Raw genomic sequence first — 19,423 nt, 5'->3', positions numbered from 1 at the left:
ATAAAATAATTTGAATGACACTGAATGTATGAATGCCAGCTTAACTATTTTTTAAATCTTCTGGATATCTGAAAGTCTGCTGCCGTTGTGGGTGGATGTATTTCTTCTGTAACCATAATTTTTGTGGATTTTAAAAGGGAGGAGTCATGCTATACCTGATGCATATGAAGGAGCATGATTTTTTTTCCCCCACTTTGGTTGTGTGTGTGCTGTTTTTGGAGATGTTAGCTATGGTTTCTGAGAGCAAAGGGATAGTTGTTTTTGGATCTGCTTTACTGCTGTCAGTAAAGTGATGTACAGAAGTCACATTCAAACTTCTCTGGAGAGTGGACTAGGAACACTAATGTCTCAGAATACATGTGTTCTTCAGAAGTGACAGCAGTTTCTTTTCACAGCTGCTTCTTCAACTTGGCAATCACTTCTTTTTCCAGCAGTACTGGAGGTCACTGCTTCTAATGCCTGCTGTGTGCCCTGGGGAATAAGGGTCTGCCTCCTTGAGTAACTAACATAATTTTTAGCACTATCTGTATGAATAAGCTAAAGAAGTCTTTCTCTGTTGCTGTCTCTGATGGAACAGCAGCTTGATACAGTAACACATCATTGCCGCCTCTTTAGAAGAGTTGTACAGTGCTACTAAGATATATAAGTATTATATACTTGACTGCATTGAGATGGTTGTTCCAGTAGAACACTTTGGCAGTCAGAGAGATTAGACCCTGGAAGTACTGGAACTTTCATTACTGGTGATCTCTGTTGCCATCTAACTTAGTGGAAATGGCTGATCAATAGGGATGAGTTCTCTTGAAGCGCTGGTACTTCTTGCTTCGCAGCTTCTGGTTGTGGCCCTTGGTTGGAGCTTTTGCTGGTCAGAGTTGATGAGTATTTATGTCACTGACCTCTAAGAGGCTTCTCAGCTTCTGAGGAAATGTGCTTTCGTAAAGAGCATGGATGCAGAAGGTCCTTGAGAGGATCATCTTTTAGGACCTCATAAGGAAGATGACAAAAACCTCAGTTTTAATTGTTTTGAGGAGCTGTCCAGGTCTTCCTGTACTGTCTTGGATACCTAAGGGTGTTCTTACTATCCAGATGGCTCTCCTTATCATGGAGGTCAAAATGAAACCTGCTGTGGTGACTATGTATTTTTCTTGCCTTGAGAGTTGTTAGAGGCAAAAAGTTGACAGGTTTCAGTGTCTGACTGGGACGTAGCACTTCTTTTGATTCTTTCAGTTTTAATTAACCTGTGATACTTACTGTTGTTTGCACAGAAGTCAAAACTTAGCCTGCCTGATGATGGGAAACCCCAAATTACTTGTGCTGATCAGAAGACTATGCTCATTAACCTCCATGTTTTTTCTTTTTGACTGATTATTAGAACTTCTATAATCACAGAGTATGAATTTATGGATGTAAATAAATGATGGTTCAGCATCATTTATTGCATTTGTTCTAAATAACTCCAGAGAGAGCCTGCCTGACTTGCTCTGATTTCCTGTTGCTTTCCTGTAAATAATGTGGATGCCATATTCACATTGTCTTCTTTCAAAGCTTGACTCAAGGTCCAGTTTAGTTTGTCACATTTCATTGGCTTAAAACCCCCAAACTGTTACTCTTTCCTTCTGCATAACTGGGATGGTATTAGATGCCTGTGCTAGGGTGCTTCTCCATGAGTTCTTCACCAAAGGTGAAGCAGCACTGGTAACTTCTGAAAACCATGATTACCCCTAGCATCTTCCAAGCAGCCACCTGGAGCTTTAGTCATGAGTCTGACCTGGCTCTCTGTGTTAGTCCAGTGATTGTCTGCAGGAAGAATAGTGAGGCTCATCTGCTGGAACGTGGGGTGTGCAGAGGTTACTGCAGTACTGCATTAATGTATGCATATAGGTGTGGTCTTTTGTTACAACTGGTAGTGCAGTTGTAGGCATATAGTCTATGGGAACACTTCCTTTGTCTTTTCCTCACCTTTGGAGTCTTCTGATACATGATTCTGACATTTAATACTTTGGACTTAAAATTTGCATTATGTTTAGGAATGGTGTGCATGAAGACAAGGCAAATTGTTTGTTCTAAGAGGGTAAATGAGGGGGGAAATTCACCTGTGCTGGAATTGGTAGGGAGCATAAATACTTTAGTATCTGTTCTAGGTGGATGATGTGTTTCCAAGAACTTTCATTATAAATCCATGCTTTCTAATTTCAGATGCTTCAATATTATTTATATATGTATATTTTACAAGCATGTGTATGCACATATGAGAGTTTTTTGTTGCATTTATTTTACAAATGTGTTTATTTTTTACATACAGATATGGGAAACCAGCTGTTTTCTCCAGTCCTTTTGAAAATGTTTTAAAAAACAGTGTTTTCTTGCAGTGGGAGATGGACGAATGGGATATGCAGAAGAAGCTCCCTATGATGCGATTCATGTTGGAGCTGCAGCCCCAGTTGTGCCCCAAGCAGTAAGCCTTTATGTTTTGTGTGTGTGTTTCTGTAATATCTTAGCTGTAGAGAGTGCTTTGCATATATCTGTATGTAAAATACTTTTTATACTTGGTAGCTTGCACTGCTGGGAGTATCAGTGGACAGTGTGGTATTACTGTATGGTGTGGGGTTTTTGTCTCTGTTACAATTGGGCTTCCTGTTGGTCTGATAAAGCTGTATGTTCTAATAACTCTGCTCTAAATAAACATATTTTAAAATTACATGTGTGCAACCCTCTGTTACAAAAATGAACTGGAATATTGTATTTAATAAGAAAATGCAGTTTTTTAAAACACTGAGGTACAAAATTTAAGTGTGTTTCCCAAGTTCCAAAGCACTGAGTCTGTTGAAAGTAAAATGCTCAGCTGGAAGTACAAACAGTGCCATTTGTTCATAGCTTTCAGAATGGATACAGGGCAGTTCTTACCAGAGAAGCTGAAGAGTGACTAGGGGCTTTAGAGTGTGCATCCATATAGTCCATTTTTGCAGATAAGATTTTTTTTTTTCTCTTCCTTTCATCAGGCACATGGCAATATATAGTATAATTTTTATATACTAGATGCCAGTTAAGGTTTTTAAATCTTAGTGAGGTATAGTGAAAGATTGGGCTTTGAGGCGTCGTAGACAGATTGGACATTTCCAGACAATGACCAGCAGCAGGGGGGTTGCTTCATTTTTTTTAAAGTTGGTTGTGTTTTTAGGGTTTTTTGAGGGGGATTTATTTGTTTGGGTTTCATTGTTTGAGTTTTTCTGTTGTTTTTTTCTTTGGTGGGGATGCGTGGGAGGGTGTTCCCAGCAAAACGTTGAAGATGACAATTTAAAAAGTAATTGAAAGCTTCTTTGTGAATGAAACAGTTCTTAATTATAACTTTTGTTAGCAATGGGGATTAAGCTTTTTTTTCATGACATCTGGGAAGTATGAAATTTTCCTTGAGACTACTGTGACTAGCCTTTAACTATGAAAAAAAAATGCAAGCGTTTTTCACATACTATGTTTACGTGTCACTTGTCTTACTCATATTCGTATATTTTAGACTAGTTTCATAAAAGACTGTTCCATTCACAGAATGAAAGAGGAGCTGTTGGATAATGAGTGTGTTGTAGACAAAATTTTTCGAGGAAGAGAAATAATAAAAAGTCACCAATCTCAAATCTTATTCTGAAGGTTTAAGGGGAGATCAGTTACCCCCAGGATTTTTGACACTGGGCCTGTACTGATACACAATAACTATTAAACAGTTAAACAGTTTCAAAAGTTTGAACCTGCTAATAATTTGTGATTCACATGTTTCCCCCACATATATAGAACATAAAACTGCAACCTCCCCAGTTAATTAAACTGTTTTACTGTAATACCAGTTGTTTTACCATGTTGCTGTGATACTCTTATTTTCAGTGCACTTTTTATTTTCCTAATGGAAGTAGTTATCTACTTCATAAAAGTAGATAGATACATAATGGCAAAGCTATTAATCTACTGTAACAAACTTTGGATCCAGCTTCTCTGAAGTGGCTGGTTACATTCTAATTTCTGTGTTGTGTTCTAGCTTATAGACCAGTTAAAACCTGGCGGAAGATTGATATTACCAGTTGGCCCTGCTGGGGGAAACCAGATGCTCGAACAGTATGACAAACTAGAAGATGGCAGTGTCAAAATGAAGCCTCTGATGGGAGTGATATATGTGCCTTTAACAGATAAAGAGAAGCAGTGGTCCAGGTGGAAGTGATTTTCTGTTCCACTTACTTCTTCCACACACATTCAAGGTGAAAGGGTGTGAATTTTAAGCAGATAGACTGCAAGGCCTGCCTTTGCTGCTGTCATTGCTTTCTGCTCCTCCATACCATGAAAAGTGACTCAGTCTGCATTACTACATCACCCAAAGGAGGTTATGCTAAGTTTGAGCTAAATTAAAAGCAGAAGAAAAATATTGCATGGGTTGCACTTTGTCATTTTTGGACATGTTTTCTTTAGTCTTTGGTGTTTTGAAGATTCTTAATTGTTGTTTTAAACACAGTATTTTCTAAGGCTAAACTTCACTTTTAATGAACTTTTTTTAACTATTTTGCCCAATAATTAGGGTGAAGTGTAAAATTTTACTTAATAAATACTGTTTTGTCCTTTAAGTTAGTGGTAATTGGGTGTTTATTTTTTATTTTCCTGAAACACTGCAAATGGAGAAAAATCTTTGCAAAATCCTTTGTGGAAAATGTAGGTGATCTTGCTAGCACTTTTTCTTTAGCCCCCAAATAGCAAAAAGTAGAGGAGATAATTCTTTCTTCCCTAAAGTATAAATGTAGTTGAGTAGTGTCCAGAAAATTTTCTCAGCTGTGTTATTAGAAGTCTGTCATCTGTCTCTGATGGGACAGTATTTGTGTTTGCCAATACATCAAACTCTAAAGGCCTTTCTGGAAGTAGGAAACCTTCCAGTTTGCTGAATTGAATAGCCAGTAATAAATAAATAAATAAATAGATGTAATGCAGCTGTCAGCTTAAGCCATGGTAGGCATTAGTATGTGAATGAACAAAGCAGCAGTGCTGTTTTGCTTCCTGGCAGAAAGTGCTTGTGAATGTATTATTGGCATTAGCGAAGTGCAGAGATGTGCATTGAGCTCTGAAAACAACTCTTGAGCTTTATAACCTAAATTTAGATTTTTGGCTTTTTTCCCTTGATATTCTGGAGTATAGCTTGTGATTTGAATACATGAATACTTAGTCTAACATATCAAAATATTCATAAAAAGTACAAATAAAGTGTTTTGCATACTGTTGCTTAGTGAAACCCCATTTCAGTGTTTCTTGGATTACTATATAGCCACCATGTACAAATGACTCTTAAAACAACTTCAGTGAGGTACTGCTTAGTTCAAAGCTTGTGAAGCATGCTTGTTATTCAGATGTTTTGCATTTGTTATGCAAATGAATGCTTTGGCCTCGAATATCGCCAGTATTCCCTCAGTGTGGTACTCAGGGGTTTCCTGCCTCTTGTAAGGCTTTGGAAGCTTTCCTTTGTGGTTGGTTTCCTCCTTTGGCAAATGTTTTATTTAAGTTTGGAGTCCATGCTTCACTTGCTCTAAAAAAGAGTAGTCATCTTCTTAAGCCTTCCTTCTCTCAGAGAGGTTTAATAGATTTTTCTCCATTTCAGGCTGATCTGATTATAGTAGCAATTGGAATTTTTTTTGGTCGCAGCAGTGTATGTTCATAAAACACTTTAGGAAGGGTTTCTTAATAGTGTTTATCCCTTGCTACAAGTGAAGGTGGTGTGTACTGTGTTACGGACTAGAATTCTGAGTTTTTTGCATCTCTTCGGTGCATTTTGGTATTTCATTTTGTCTGCCAGCTTGGGAAGAGCTAGTAGTTTGTCTTTGAGCCTTCTTCAGTCATGCATCTTGTAGGGTTATTTTCTCCAGAAATTCATACCAGTTCCTGTGCTTTTATGATACACTTCTTGATTTTATTTATTTATTTATAATTTAAGAATTTACAGTGGTGTTACCAGAAAATATAAGTGCTTAGCCTGAAGGGTTCGTCTGCAATGGCATAGAGGCTGTATCTTCCTATGCACGTTTAAATTTTGTTCCATCTTGGAACCCTCTGTTAAAGAAAATCTCAGAAGTCCACTTCTTGTAATGTTTGGTATTTGTTTCATTGTCTTTTTTGTGATCTGAATAAAATTCCCATTCTGTTTTCTAGGATAACTGTCAGTGTACTGCTGACCTTTCAGAAGGTCACATTTTTTTGTTGTTGTTTTTTTCTTGTTGGTGACTATGAAGTGTATGGTCAGCCAGCTGCTGCTAAGGAAATTCCTAATTATAAGTCAGCATTTGCTATCTATGCTGGCATCAAAGATGAAAGAGGTGTTTTTTCTTCACTTCCTAGATTTCAGTTTTTCTTTTCTAAATGGCTCAAGATCTGTGAGCAGTTTGTTGCTGTACATCTCAAATTCATTAAACAATAATCACGTTAAGATTAGCTCAATTCTGTGTGTTTAGTTTGTCATTCTTTTAGTTTACATTATGTGATTTCATTCCTAATGCAGGTAACTCTTCCATTACATTGAATGAAGAATTGGTGTCCCTTCACAGAATAGAATTGATAGGCCAGCAGCATTTTCCTAGGCTAGCAGACCTTCCAGTTGGCAGGAAAGAAACTGTTTAAATTTTTGCTGAGCCATTCACGTTTTGGAATGTTCTTTAATGGGGCTGCAGGGTGCTTTTGCAAAGCAGCACAACACTCTTAAGTGGACTTTGAAGTCAAACCTATCTTCAGGTACTGTGTATCATACTTCACTATGTAAAACTGCAATCTTGTAGCAAAAGGAAATCTGGACTAGCTGGAAGGAAAAGATTACTTGAATTTCAATACATTGCTAAATAAAGCATCTTATTTGTGAGTACTATTAAATATCTTTAAATTTAGGCTGTGACTTTCTAGTTTTGGTTCAGTTACAGTCATATTTTATTAAGCTCCCAATATTAGTGGAAATCAAATGTCCCTGGGACATTTAGAAGTAGAATATACACAGGAACCCTATTTTTGATACAAAACAATACAAAGTAGTGTGCCAGAGATCCAGCAGCCAATGCCCAGATATGTGTTTATGTTGATAAGGGTATCCTTTCATATAAAACTTATCAATTGTTTTGGGTATTTTTACTGAAAAATAGGATGGAGGGAAGGCCTCTTGTGTTGCACAGTTGGGATCATGGCTTGATGGCTGCCTTATTGGCAGATCTTTTATAAACTAGGATCTCTGGTTTTATTTCTCTGTGAGAGTTCACCTACTACTTGTTTGGAAAAACGATTTCAAAAGTCACAGGATCATGGTATTATTTAGGATAGAAAACACATTTAAGGTCATTGAGTCTGACTGTTAACCCTGTGCTGCCAAGTCCACCACTAAACCATTTTCTCAAGGGCTACTGCCACACATCTTTTAAATACCTCCAGAGGATACCTTGTCCTGCTGGCCACGCTGTTGCTTATACAGAGGCATAAGAGAATAACAATGTAAATAACACTTAGCAATGGGTCTGCATTTTGGATTTGATTTCCAGACAGGCAGCTGTTTAAAAATGTTAACAACTGCTTTTCTCTTACATATTGTATTAGTAGAAATTATTTATAAATGTTATGCTAAACTCATATTTTCTGATAAAATACAAAATTATAATGATAGTATTACCCTTCTGAGCAAAAACTTCAGTGACTGAACTCGACTGTTAATGTATCCCACTTATCTATACATAAACTACGATTAAAAATACAGCATTTTGGAAAATGTATTTATTAGGATATATTTTTATATGTTTCTGCTTCAAAACTCTTACTCAGTGTTTCAAGTGCCCCTGACAATCTAGTTGACCAATTTAATTTGAAATTAACAGGTACTGGTTGCTGGAATTCTCAGGCCATACAGAATAATGATTATGGTTCAGGTGCTTATTTTACTTTGGCTAAAAAATCTCTGCACAGAACGTTTCAGTTTAAATTTAAGAATTAGGTATTATTGTGGTGGTTTGACCCTGACTGAATGCCAAGTGCTCACCAAAGCCTCTCTCTCCACAACTAGACAGAGGAGAAAGAACTCAACAGAAGGCTCATGAGCTAAGGACAGGAAGAGGTCACTCACCAGTTACCACCATGGGTACAACAGACTTGACTTGGGGATATTAATTGAAATTATTGGCAAGCAAAATCAAAGCAGGATAATGAGAGGTAAAACAAACCTGAAAAACACCTTTCCTGCACCCCTTCTCTCTCCTTCCTAGCTCTACCTCCTGTCCCCTGGCAGTGCAAGGAGGCAAGGAATGGGGTTTATAGTCAATTAATCACACATTCTTCCTGCTGCTGCTCAGGGAGAGGAGTCCTTCCTCTGCTTCAGTGTGGGGATTTTCCCACAGGACACAGTTCTCCATGAACTTCTCTGACATGACTCCTTCCAATGGGCTATAGTTCATCATGAACTGCTCCAAGATGGGTCACTGTTCTGGGGATGCAGTTCTGCAGGCACAGCCTGCTCCAGCAGGTTTCCTACAGGGTGACAAGTCCTGCCAGGAAATCTGCTCCAGTGTGGGCTCCTCTCTCCATGGCTCTGCAGGCCCCTGCCAGGACCCTGCTCCAGCGTGATTCCCACAGGTTCACAGCCTCCTCTCAGACATCCAGCTGCTCCAGTGTGGGCTCCTCCACAGGCTGCAGGTGGATCCCTGCATCCCTGTGACCTTCCATGGGCTGCAGAGCCACAGCTGCCTCACTATGCTCTGCACCAGGGGCCTCAGGGAAATCTCAGCTCTGGTACCTGGAGGAGCTCCTGCCCCTCCTTCCCGATCTGGGTGTCTGCAGCACTGTTCCTCTCACATGTTCTCACCCCGCTCTTCTCTGCACAATAACTTCTCTCTTTCTAGAATGTGTTACCACAGAGATGTTGCTTCTATTCCTGACTGGCTCAGCATTGGCCAGTGGAGGGTCCATCTAGAAGCCAGCTAATGTTGGCTCTGTAGAACATGGAGGGAGGAAGCTTTTGGCAGGTTCTCACAGAAGCCACCCTGTATCCTCCCACCCCCCCAACGCCAAAACCTTGCCAGACAAACCCAATACAGTTATGTAAAAGTACATGTGATATATCTGATGCAGTGGATTTCAGAAAAAAATTCCTATATAATTTCAATTTACTCTGAATTTTATGATTGATCATGGCAAATTATAAATATTTTATAACAGCATTATAAACCATTATAAACTTTCCAGATTAAAATGTTACAAGTCTAAATATTGCATCTTTATAAAGTGAGAAATAATGGGCTGCTGGAACACTGAGTAGATGCTGTATTTCTAATTAATAAAAGGCTGCATTCTGAATTTCACTTTCAGTAATGACAACATGTTTTTCATAGATAAATGACATATTGAAAAGGGAAAGTCAAATGCTGCCTAATGACAAGAAAATTGAAGTGGATCTAAAAGATTGAGATACAGACTTTAGCTAGATTCTAAATCTAAATCTAAATGTTCAAATATTTAATTTGAATGTCTTCCACTAAACAGATGGTGAGGGATTGCAAAGCTGCATGACTTACTTATATTCCAAACTTATTATTGGTAAGATTATTGATTCTTTTTATTTTATTTCATGGCAAATGCTGTCATTTTCCCGAAATGTTGCCTATCAGATTTTTTCTGAGCCTGTTTATTGGTTTGTTGTTGGATATTCATAATGGGATAATGGGAAGCATTGAATATTCATGTATATGCTTTCCCTAGCAGTAAGCCAACATTTTTCAAACTTTATTACTTTTTTTTTCAAGAATAGTAATTTTGAGCTAATGACTTCTGAAATTTGCTTTAACTTAAAAAGTTGCTTTGATGCCTCAGTTGACAGATGAGTGCTTCTCTTAGTGGAATTCCAAAGGCCTGAGAGGAACTACTGTGGTGACTTAAACCCTAAATATAGATATTGCTTGCTAAGCAGGAGCTGGTAAGAAGATTGGAAGGAGTGCATATATGAAGGTGGAGAGAAATTGCACAAGTTGTGTAAGAATCATAGCAAATAGCCATGGCTAGGAAAAATGCAAATTAGTAGATCTTTTCTGTGGCTCTAGAGGACAACAGGATAGTTTTAACATGGAAAGAACAATCTTTTGAGTCTCCTTTTAAGCTTTTTAGCAGGATAGATTTTGTTGCATCACTGGGAGGATAGACCTGTATCCTGATTCTTACCTGTAGCTGAAACCTGGTGGATTTCATAGCTTGGCAGTTTCCAATCCATACAGGATCAGCTCAGGTCAACTGATGCTCGTTTGCAATACATATTTATGTCTGCAAGCTGTGCTACATTAGGGAGAAAGCTGACAACTGTTACCTATCAGGCAATCCAAGACTTTTCTGGAACTTTCTAATACATACAATCCAGTAATGCACATATAAATTCAACTTCTATCTGTAGAAAATAAATGCTGTATATTTTTGACACTTATATCATGGATTGGTTTGGGCTGGCATGCTGTTGTTAGATTAATGAGTAGTGAAGAGCAAGTGAAAAATCTCTTGAGGAAAGCTGATCCCCTTAATACAGTAAATGTTCTAAAAAATAAAATATGAAAATCCTTATTTTGAGTGTCACATATAGGATGTAGTGGTCACAAATATGTTAAAGCAATGAAAAATACCAACAATTAAAACATTGCTATGTTAATATAATTTATTTTAAATGATATATTTATGTAATACTTACATGTTTTAAGTAGAAATATCATTTTGGAAAAGAAAAAACAAATCCTCACATAAATACCTTAAGTGCATTAGCAACATTATGCAAAAGCCTTACTAACATCTGTGGCTGGGTAAAATCGTTGTGTTTAATAATTTTGAAGTAAATACAGAATGTTTCTTAGGCTTACAGCTTGAGGATCTACCTTGGGTTTGAAGGATTAAGAATTACTTGTCACAGTAAAAGACCAGGGTTTAATAAAGCTGTGAGTGTGTGGTAGGAATCAGGATAAAAATCACACCCACAATTAGGCATATGAGACTAAGCCAGCAACAGCAGTAGTCATTATTTACATACACTTCTTGAAGTTGTAAAAATTAACTGATGATGCAGCTCCTGGAAGTGTTAGGGATGAATGAAGCACTTGTCCTGAATTCACTGGCACTGCATTTTAAACTGGGTATCAGATGTTAATTTCTTTTTATCTGTTTAAAGTAAGCAAATACCCATTCTGTGAGATAGCAAATACGGAGAGCTTCCAAACCTTTAGCTATAAATAATTTTTTCTTTATCCCTGCCAGGATGTCTTCTTCTGCCTCCTGCTTTTTTCTGCTGTCTGTAATTACTGCAGTGCTCTAAAGCTGTGTGATTAGTACCTTGCTATTAGGAGGCAGTGCAAAGTGCAAAGAATGCAAATATTTATCACTTACAAATCACAAGGTTTGCATCCCCAGCTGCATTAGATAGAAAACTAGCATTTAAGCACTAGTTTCTACAGCCTTTTCATTTGCTTTTAAAATGTTTTGCATGCTGTCATTCCATGCTGTATGATTCCTGGAGCATAATAATGTCTTTGTAATTTAAAAGTTTTGTATGTGTGCATGTAGAACTATATTTTTGTGGGTTAGTGTGCATGATAGCAGGAAATACTATTGAAATCAATACTGATTGAGCCAGCAATCACATTACTGAGGTTTTTTTTCTAATTCAGACACTGTTTGCTTTGGCTTATGAGGCTGATGCACCTGCTAAAAGAAAAATTGCAGCAAACTCATTCTGAATTTATAGATCACTTGTGCCTTGTGAAAAAAAAAAAAGGAATTAAAACTTTTCCCTTTGAGTTTTCCAGTGCTCAGAGTGGCACAGTGCACAGCTTTCACATTTGATGGGTGTTTTGCATTAAAATTAATGCTTTAGAAATACTTAAATCACTACTATATGATTACTTTATAACTTCCAACTTATGGTTAGAATATAGGTTTCTTGTTTCAATGTGTCTTAAATGTCCTACAGGAACAAACCTCTACATTTTCTAGATTCCTTTCAGCAATTTAGAGAGACTTCTCGATGCATCCTTTCTCCTGACTAGATCTCCTTTTAGCTCACACACACATCCACCCCCTCATACACTGCCCTGCCCCCCCCAGCTTTTCCATAACCTACTCCTGATTTATTGTAGCTCCTTCAGGCGCTAATCGAGCTCCTCTGAGAAATAAATAAATTTAAGTGGTACAAACTGCATGACAGGGATGCAAGATTGTGTTCCCACTTTCTTGAGAGTTCTTGAGTGCAGCTGAAGCTAAACTTGCCTTTTTGGCAACTACAGAGGATGAGTTTTGCCAATACTCTGTCCAGTAAGTTGGCTCAGTTGCTTGCCAGTGTGTAGCCAGCAGAATTCGGATGGCAGGTAGCTGTGTTGCTAGCTGTGCAGTGTATGGAGTTTCCTTAGATCAAGTGATCCATTAAATGTAAAATAGAGGGACACATATTTCACATTAAATCACGTAATAGTATGAGATGAGATGGGATTGCTGTTGCCTTTCCCTTGGGGTTTGTTTTTTTTCTCAAATGCTTGAAGAGATTTCTGAAGTTTTGCTGATGTGCGTGAGCACTTAAATGTAACCTGATTCAATAACAAAACTTTTCAAATATCATTTCCAAGGGGAGAAGAAACATAACTGCATGTGTTTTCTTTCTACAGGGATGAATTGTAAAAGCTACATCATCTTGACCCAAACATAGTGTTACAGTGGACTGCTCATCTCCAGTTCTAAAAGCTTTTTGAAAACCAACAGCATTGCAGCTTGTTTTGGACTTCGTTATACTGTTGTTATCAGCATGGAAAAGCGTGATGTTTGTTTTATTTTTTTAGATGCTCAAGGCAAATCTGATAAAGAAATGGTGGAAAGTTTTATGTGGGCACTGTTTTATTTAACATGCCTTTATTTCACTTTCATCTGTTCAAAGTGAATTTCTGCAAAACTGCAGATAAAGACCTATAGCTTGTGAACTTTAAATTTGATGGAGGAACTTGAACACTCACTTCTCTCGGCTCCTGTGTCCCTTGGTAAAACTGCTTCTGTGCACCTTACGACACTCTGTAGGTATTACCAGGTTTTCTGTGTTCCAACGTCTTCTAGATGCTACTAAAAGGAGATGAACTTCCTTTCTAAGCTTTTGACATGGTATCATAGACTAGCATGTAGTAGATACAATCAGCTGCTTTTTTACCTTAAAACCAGGCATTTGTATATATAAAATTTCAAGACATCAGAGGTAGGTAGCTGCTCTTATCAAACATTGCTATTCAAGCTGGACATAACAGACATGGTTTTCCCCTTCCTTCTAAAATTGATTAATGTAATCTTGAAATTCTCTTGTGGTTTATAGCTCGGTGCTGGTGTGATACACATGGATCTAACTCCATAAATATGAAGTGAGGTGTGTTCCAATCACTGAAAAATTTACACAATGCTGCTTTGCCAAATAAAAGTAAAAGGGGGGTTTTGTGCTTGTGTGGAAGATTAGGATGGGTAGGTAGTCTGAGATATGGATTTCTAGGTTTTTTTATTAAAAACCAAAACCCCCTTTGGTTCTAAAAGAAAGTTGCTTTTGGCAAAGCCATTTGCTGTATTAACATCCTTATTTTTATAACAGTGGGCATCCAGGAAAAATTCTGGCTTTTTAGAAAGTGAATTCTAAATTGCTGTAAAAGGAACACATTGTGCATGCATAAAGAGTCCTGGACTCCTAAGTACAGATAGATGTACTTGTTCAGTTTTCATACAGAAGAATAGTTGGAAAGCTATAAACCTTTTTTTCTGTTTTGGTACTGTAAAATGTCAACAGCAAATTGTGAAGCAGTACAGTAAGGTGGGCTGCTGTGGGAAAGGGGGGAAGTGTGTCTTCAATCATCTTGCTCATATTTGAGCAACCAGGAATTAAAATAAACAGGGAACGGGGGGGGGTTTGTTTGTTGTTGTTGTTTGGGGTTTTTTATGATAGGAAGGATTGTAAAATAAAACAACCCACAGTGATCACTGGGAAAAAAACCAAAACAACTTTTTATGGTGGAAGAAATAATTTAGAGATGGGATTAATCCCTGGAAGCATAAAGGTAAAAATTCAAAGGCTTCTGAATATGGAAAAGGAACATTTTAAATAACCTGCCTTTTGAAGGCCAGCCCCATTTTGTTCTTCTGTAAAAGATACTATATGACTTAATTTATTTAGATGTTTGGATGTTAATGTACCACCTCCTGATCTGACTGCAGCCTGGGAGCACATGCACAAGATTAATCTTATAAAGAAATTAATATAGCGCATATTCTAGAAAATACAATCCAGAAAAATCCACTTGCGTCTGACAAATTTGTACTAACCCACAATCAACTGTGACTCTAGTTCTTGATGTTGAAGTGAAATATCTTAACTGATGCATGCTAACGTTCAACCTTTTGGTCGCTGTATCTTTCAGTTTGAGTTCAGCTTTATTTACATCTTCTCACTAATTTAATCAGTTAAATGAAAGATATGAGCTCAACTGTATCCAAAATCCTGTCTCTGGACACAGTGTAATAAGCTAGCCTGACTTGGAAGTGGTGTTAAAGCTGAGACCCGATGACAACTTCCTGGGGGAGAACCACTTCAGGAGGTGTAAGGCTTCAGGGACCAAGGCTGGTGGGAATAGTGCACCCATTCCACTGAAGGGTTGATGATAGTCAAGGTACTTGGACAGAAAGGAGTATCCAGGAGTAGCATTTAGGAGTCGAAAATGGAAACTCCTCCATGGTGGAGCAATGGTTCTGAAGTAAAAACTTGGAGACAAGGACAAGTTGAAATGCAGAAGACTTGAAGAGCTTGAATAAATGCTGTGTGAACTGTCTGAATTGCTACTTTGCCAAATAAATTGAGAGGAAGCTGTATCTAGGTGTCTGTCTGATTTTGTCGTTGGTTTTGTTGTTTTTATTATTCAATGGGATTTCACATCTCCAAAAGAAAACATGTATAAAAATACTGATTTGCTAACTGACCAGAACTATGTGTCCATTTTCAGTCAATTCATGTAGTGCAGCAGTTACAAAGCCTGGTAATACTACCTGGAATGTAAGTGGGGTTTTTGGTGGCTGCTTGGAATTTCTCTTAGTTTGCATCTGTGTGTTTTGGTGAACAGGCTCTGTGCACAGTTCTGTCTGCTATCCATAGTTGAATCCAGCTACCTCAGAGAGTGTGATTTGCCACTTGCAAGGATTAAAGTTTTATCTCTTTATAAGAGGTGCAGTCATGTTTCACTGGGCTGTTACTGTCACCTCTAAGCCAGAACAGCTTGGGAGAATGGATTGGCTGAACTCTGAGCTGCTTATCCAGTCGTTTCTGGGATCCAGACAGTAGAAGACTTGGAAAGCCAATACTTGTATCTTGAAAACCCACCGAGAGTTGTGGGTTCTCCACAGAGGAGTTTGATGTACTGTATGGATGCTTTCTGTTTATGTAGCAGGAATGACCTATGTACTTTTTCTGTTCAGGCTGGTCAGCTGGCTTGAGGCCACAGAGCCTGTAACATGACTTTTTCTGGAGGGAAACCAGCACACAACACACCAGCACTGCTGATGAAGCCACATGGATGATTCCTGAAATGTTTTGTAGTCATCGAGTTTGAAATGGGCAATAATGCCTGGAGCCAGGGGGGCTCTGCATGGTAGGCTCTGGAGCTTCCAGCTGGCAGCAGTTCTCTCCAAATGTGCAGTGTTTTTGTGACAGGGTGACAAGCTCCAGGATTTTTGAGTGTGTAGGGACTGTGGAATTAACACATCAGCACAAAGAGGTAAAGTAAAATACTCAGAAAAAAATTCTGAACTACTGCTCTCCTTCCTGCCAGGAAGAAGGGTGTTAACCCATTCTTATAGTAGCAGTGTTTTCTTCCTTCTACTCATTCATGTGCCCCAGATTGTGCTGCTTTTGATTTAAATGCAGTTCACAGAAGGAGGACATGAAATAATTCCTTCTGAATTTTGACATGATACAAAGGTTGAGTGATTTGTGACTTCGGTTCTGTTTAGCTCATTTTAAACATATTAGGATGCAGTTCAAAAGATGGTTACCTTTATGGAACCTTGATCCCTGTCCCAAGCAATGTGGAAGAGGTGTTCTGCTGAAGTGAATGAGGGGTGGTCCTGGTTCAGAAAAAAGGCAGATGGTGAGGTCACACAAGCACATTGTGCAGAACCTGACAAAAAAATTCAGAGGGGACATGTTGCCCCAGAGATGGCACAGGGGGATGCAGGAGATGATGAGCTCTGAAATTGGTCTTTTGCATTTCAGGATGTTCAGACTTCATAGATCAGGAAGGGTAAATTAGAGTTTAAGTACTGTGGTATACAATGGATGGCTTTGAGCATGGGGTTGAATTTGGTTTGATGAGTTCATACATTTTACCTTTGTTGGGTCTATTTGAGTTTTGTCCATCTGCTTTTAACTGTGAAATGTTGTGAACTGCAGACCAGTTGTTTAAGTGCACAGACACTCTTAAGGTATCATAACCCCCCTTTGCCTTTACTGCAAGTAACACACACTTGTGTGCCCAGACCCCCCAGCTGGCGAGGTTTGGGGGTTCCATGCCTTGGCCAGGTCTGAGGAAATAAGCATGGACTGAAACTTGGCCTTATGCTGACAGAGGTGATGTAAACTTCCTTCTAGCTGGCCTATTTAACTCCCACACTTCATCCTTGACATACAGGGCTGCTTTCTGTTCCAGGTAGTAGTTTTTTTACACAGCACAAATTCATGATGCAGCTGATGCACTCTGAAGTTTCCTGTGAAAGGCTGTTTCTGTTCTCTCATGCTCTTGGCAGGGTGTTAATGAGAGGCTCAGCAGGATGTGCTTGGGAACTAAAATTGTATTTCTTTAAATTACTAATTGGGTGGACATAGCTATTGCTGAAATATGTGTGGAGGAAATCCAGCTGCCCATTGAGAATTGCCTGAAAGATTCAGGAAGGAAAAATGAAAATAATTCATTCTGTGTCTCATTATACCAAACTTAGAATTTCAGACAATCCTGTGCCTCTTAGCAAAACTTTTTTAGTAACAACAGACTATTTTCAAAGACTGTTGATGGAGTTACTCTAAAATCTCACTTCAATTCTCTAAGGTTTCTTTGTAGTCCAGCCATTTTCATCACACGCTTCTGAGCAACTAACCTGGTAGATACTCTTGAAAACATTCCATAATGCTGCTGAGAAGCTAAAGTCTTTTTTCAGCCATGTTTGGGCTTATGTTTGCATTTATGTGTTTGTACTATGAACAGTCCATGTTTCTTGTTTACTATGTTCTGCCAAATCCTTTTTCAGCTATAATGGAGAAGTGGCATCTGAGATAAATCAGTAACTTTTATTGCAGGTGCCTTATGGACTAGGAGGACATCCTCAAACGCCTCTGGTTAGGAAAATGGGTGATTCAGAGCACCTGCTACTGCTCTGATCAGAGCTCTAGAGAAGCTCGTCTCCTCTGGATATAGAGGCAGCCTCAGGATTGTCATCCCTTGGGCATGGAATTAGCCTTCAGGGATGCTTTCCCTATGGGCCCAATCTTCCTCTGGGCTGCCTGCTTTCAAGTCCTCCACAGTCCTGCACTCATTCAAGTTCCCTGTTCCCTCTGTATCTGTGTTGTCCAGTCATTTGGTTTGAATGTAGAAATCTTAAATGCATCTCTTTAATGCATTAGGATCTGTTAGTTTTAAGCACTATGTTAAAATGTCTTGCTCTGCCCTCTTTAGAACAGGATTATACATTTCTGTTGGCCAAGGAAGTGCTGACTCTCCATCCTTCACCGAACCTTTCTGCCTTGTCTGGTTTCTGCCAGCTTGCTCAAAATACGCTTTTCATTGGTTTATGAGTGGTTGATAACTGTCAGTCAGGACCCTTTTAACTGCAAAAAATCAAAATTTTAGCAGGTGTATTTAAAAACCTGTTTCTGAAGCGTGCTGATCCAGTCGTTCTAGATTTCTCATTGTTTGTATTTCAGGGCTTGAGTGCAGCTCACTTTTTTAGTTGTTTTAAGTAACTAATACTTGAAAAATACAGAGCAGAGTTACTTTTACAGTGTTTTTTCCACCTTTAAATATTCCTCATTTACAGCATATTTCCCTGTCACTCAGCTCAGACTGATTGTGTCATGGGCTCTTTTTCATTGCCTCTGTCTGGTCTTTATGCCCACCAGTGCTCTCTGAATCTTCTCTAGCTTTTCCTTTTGCTCTTACTCATTTAGCTTTTACCATTAGAAATTGAAAAATCCCAATTCCTGATGCACATGAAAACAGCCAGCACAGACCTCAGTGATGCATGACTGTGGATTCTGTTAGGGCTTACTTGAAAGGCTCTCCCTTTGTTTTGGGGTGGTGTGTTTGTGTTGCTATTGGTTCATGCCTCTGACTGGCGCTGTGCAGTTTGGGATTGAAACTCTTACGCTTTATCTAGGATTTGAAAAGCAAATGGAGCATCACACTGACCTATTTCAGCCTTTTTGTTTTGCAAATGTGCTCTTGGAACTGCCCCTGCTATTATCCTACAGTGCTATGGAATGATTGCAGTGAGATGTTCAGCCTAGGATCCCCTGCAAAAGTGGGCAGAAAGCAGCCCATATTATGGTAAAAAAAACCAAACCCTTACTTCTAAATATGGATCAAACCTAGGTAAGTATTGTTTGCCACTCTCAAGTATTTTGTACCCTTTAGCTGTCTGAGTTTAAAAAAAAAAGTCTAATTGAAATAAGAATCTTGATCAACATTAAAATACACTGACAAATTTTAACAACCTCTCCTAACTCACAGAGGAGCAACATCCACAGACCTATGCAGTCAGGGTAGTCAATATTCTCTGCTTACCTAAACTGCTGGTAAGAATAGCATATTAAAAAATAGGTAGATAGACAAATGTCAGTGTTTAGGACAGGAAAAACAGACCTGACAGACTTGAAATAGTGACAACTTTCACACAGAATGTCTCACTTCTGCTGCAGGATAAACACTCATAGGTCCCTTTTGACTCAGGATATTCTGTGATCTGTGATTGTGTAGAGCTCCCCAGCTCTGGGGTCTGCATGAGAGGCCAGGAATGCAGTTTGGCAATGCAGCCATGAAGATGGGCTAGCTCTGAGCACATCTTTGACATCAGAGGGAGAGCCCCAAACTTGGGAGTGGCTGGGAAGGCTACAGAAGTGGTGTCAGCAGGAGGCAGTGGCTGGGAGCTGCCTGGGGAGAAAGGGAAAAGCATCCTGAGCATGGTGACAGTATTTTCTGCTACTCCCAGGTGTGCTCCAGCTCAGTAGTTCAGTATGACTTATTTAAAATCAAATAGCATGAAAGCTATTAAATGCAAACACATGGCACTGAGACCAGTGTGTGTGTGTTAATTGCAGGAGCTGCCAAGCCAATCTGTTACTTTGCTAACTTTGTCTTGCTCTCCA

General features: G+C 38.8%; 1 protein-coding gene across 3 annotated transcripts in view; it reads left to right on the top strand.

The window, feature by feature from the left end:
• The window catches only part of PCMT1 (protein-L-isoaspartate (D-aspartate) O-methyltransferase), a 36,696-nt gene extending 21,810 nt beyond the window's left edge, over positions 1-14,886 (top strand). For 2 of the 3 annotated variants that reach the window (XM_014263645.2, XM_005518395.3), the window contains exons 6-8: positions 2,370-2,455; positions 4,025-4,194; positions 12,663-14,886. In XM_014263645.2, coding sequence (XP_014119120.2) covers positions 2,370-2,455; positions 4,025-4,194; positions 12,663-12,675 — 269 coding nt within the window. In that variant the 3' untranslated portion in view covers positions 12,676-14,886. Of the gene's footprint in view, positions 1-2,369; positions 2,456-4,024; positions 4,242-12,662 lie in introns of all 3 variants that reach the window. The other variant, XM_014263644.2, reaches the window with a different exon arrangement.
• Positions 14,887-19,423: the final 4,537 nt, after the last annotated feature.

This window comes from Pseudopodoces humilis, chromosome 3 (genome assembly GCF_049639895.1).
Source record: "Pseudopodoces humilis isolate 2021_Gansu_Grassland_sample_001 chromosome 3, ASM4963989v1, whole genome shotgun sequence".
Classification (NCBI taxonomy): Eukaryota; Metazoa; Chordata; class Aves; order Passeriformes; family Paridae; genus Pseudopodoces; species Pseudopodoces humilis.
This window is presented reverse-complemented; position numbering and strand designations above follow the sequence as displayed.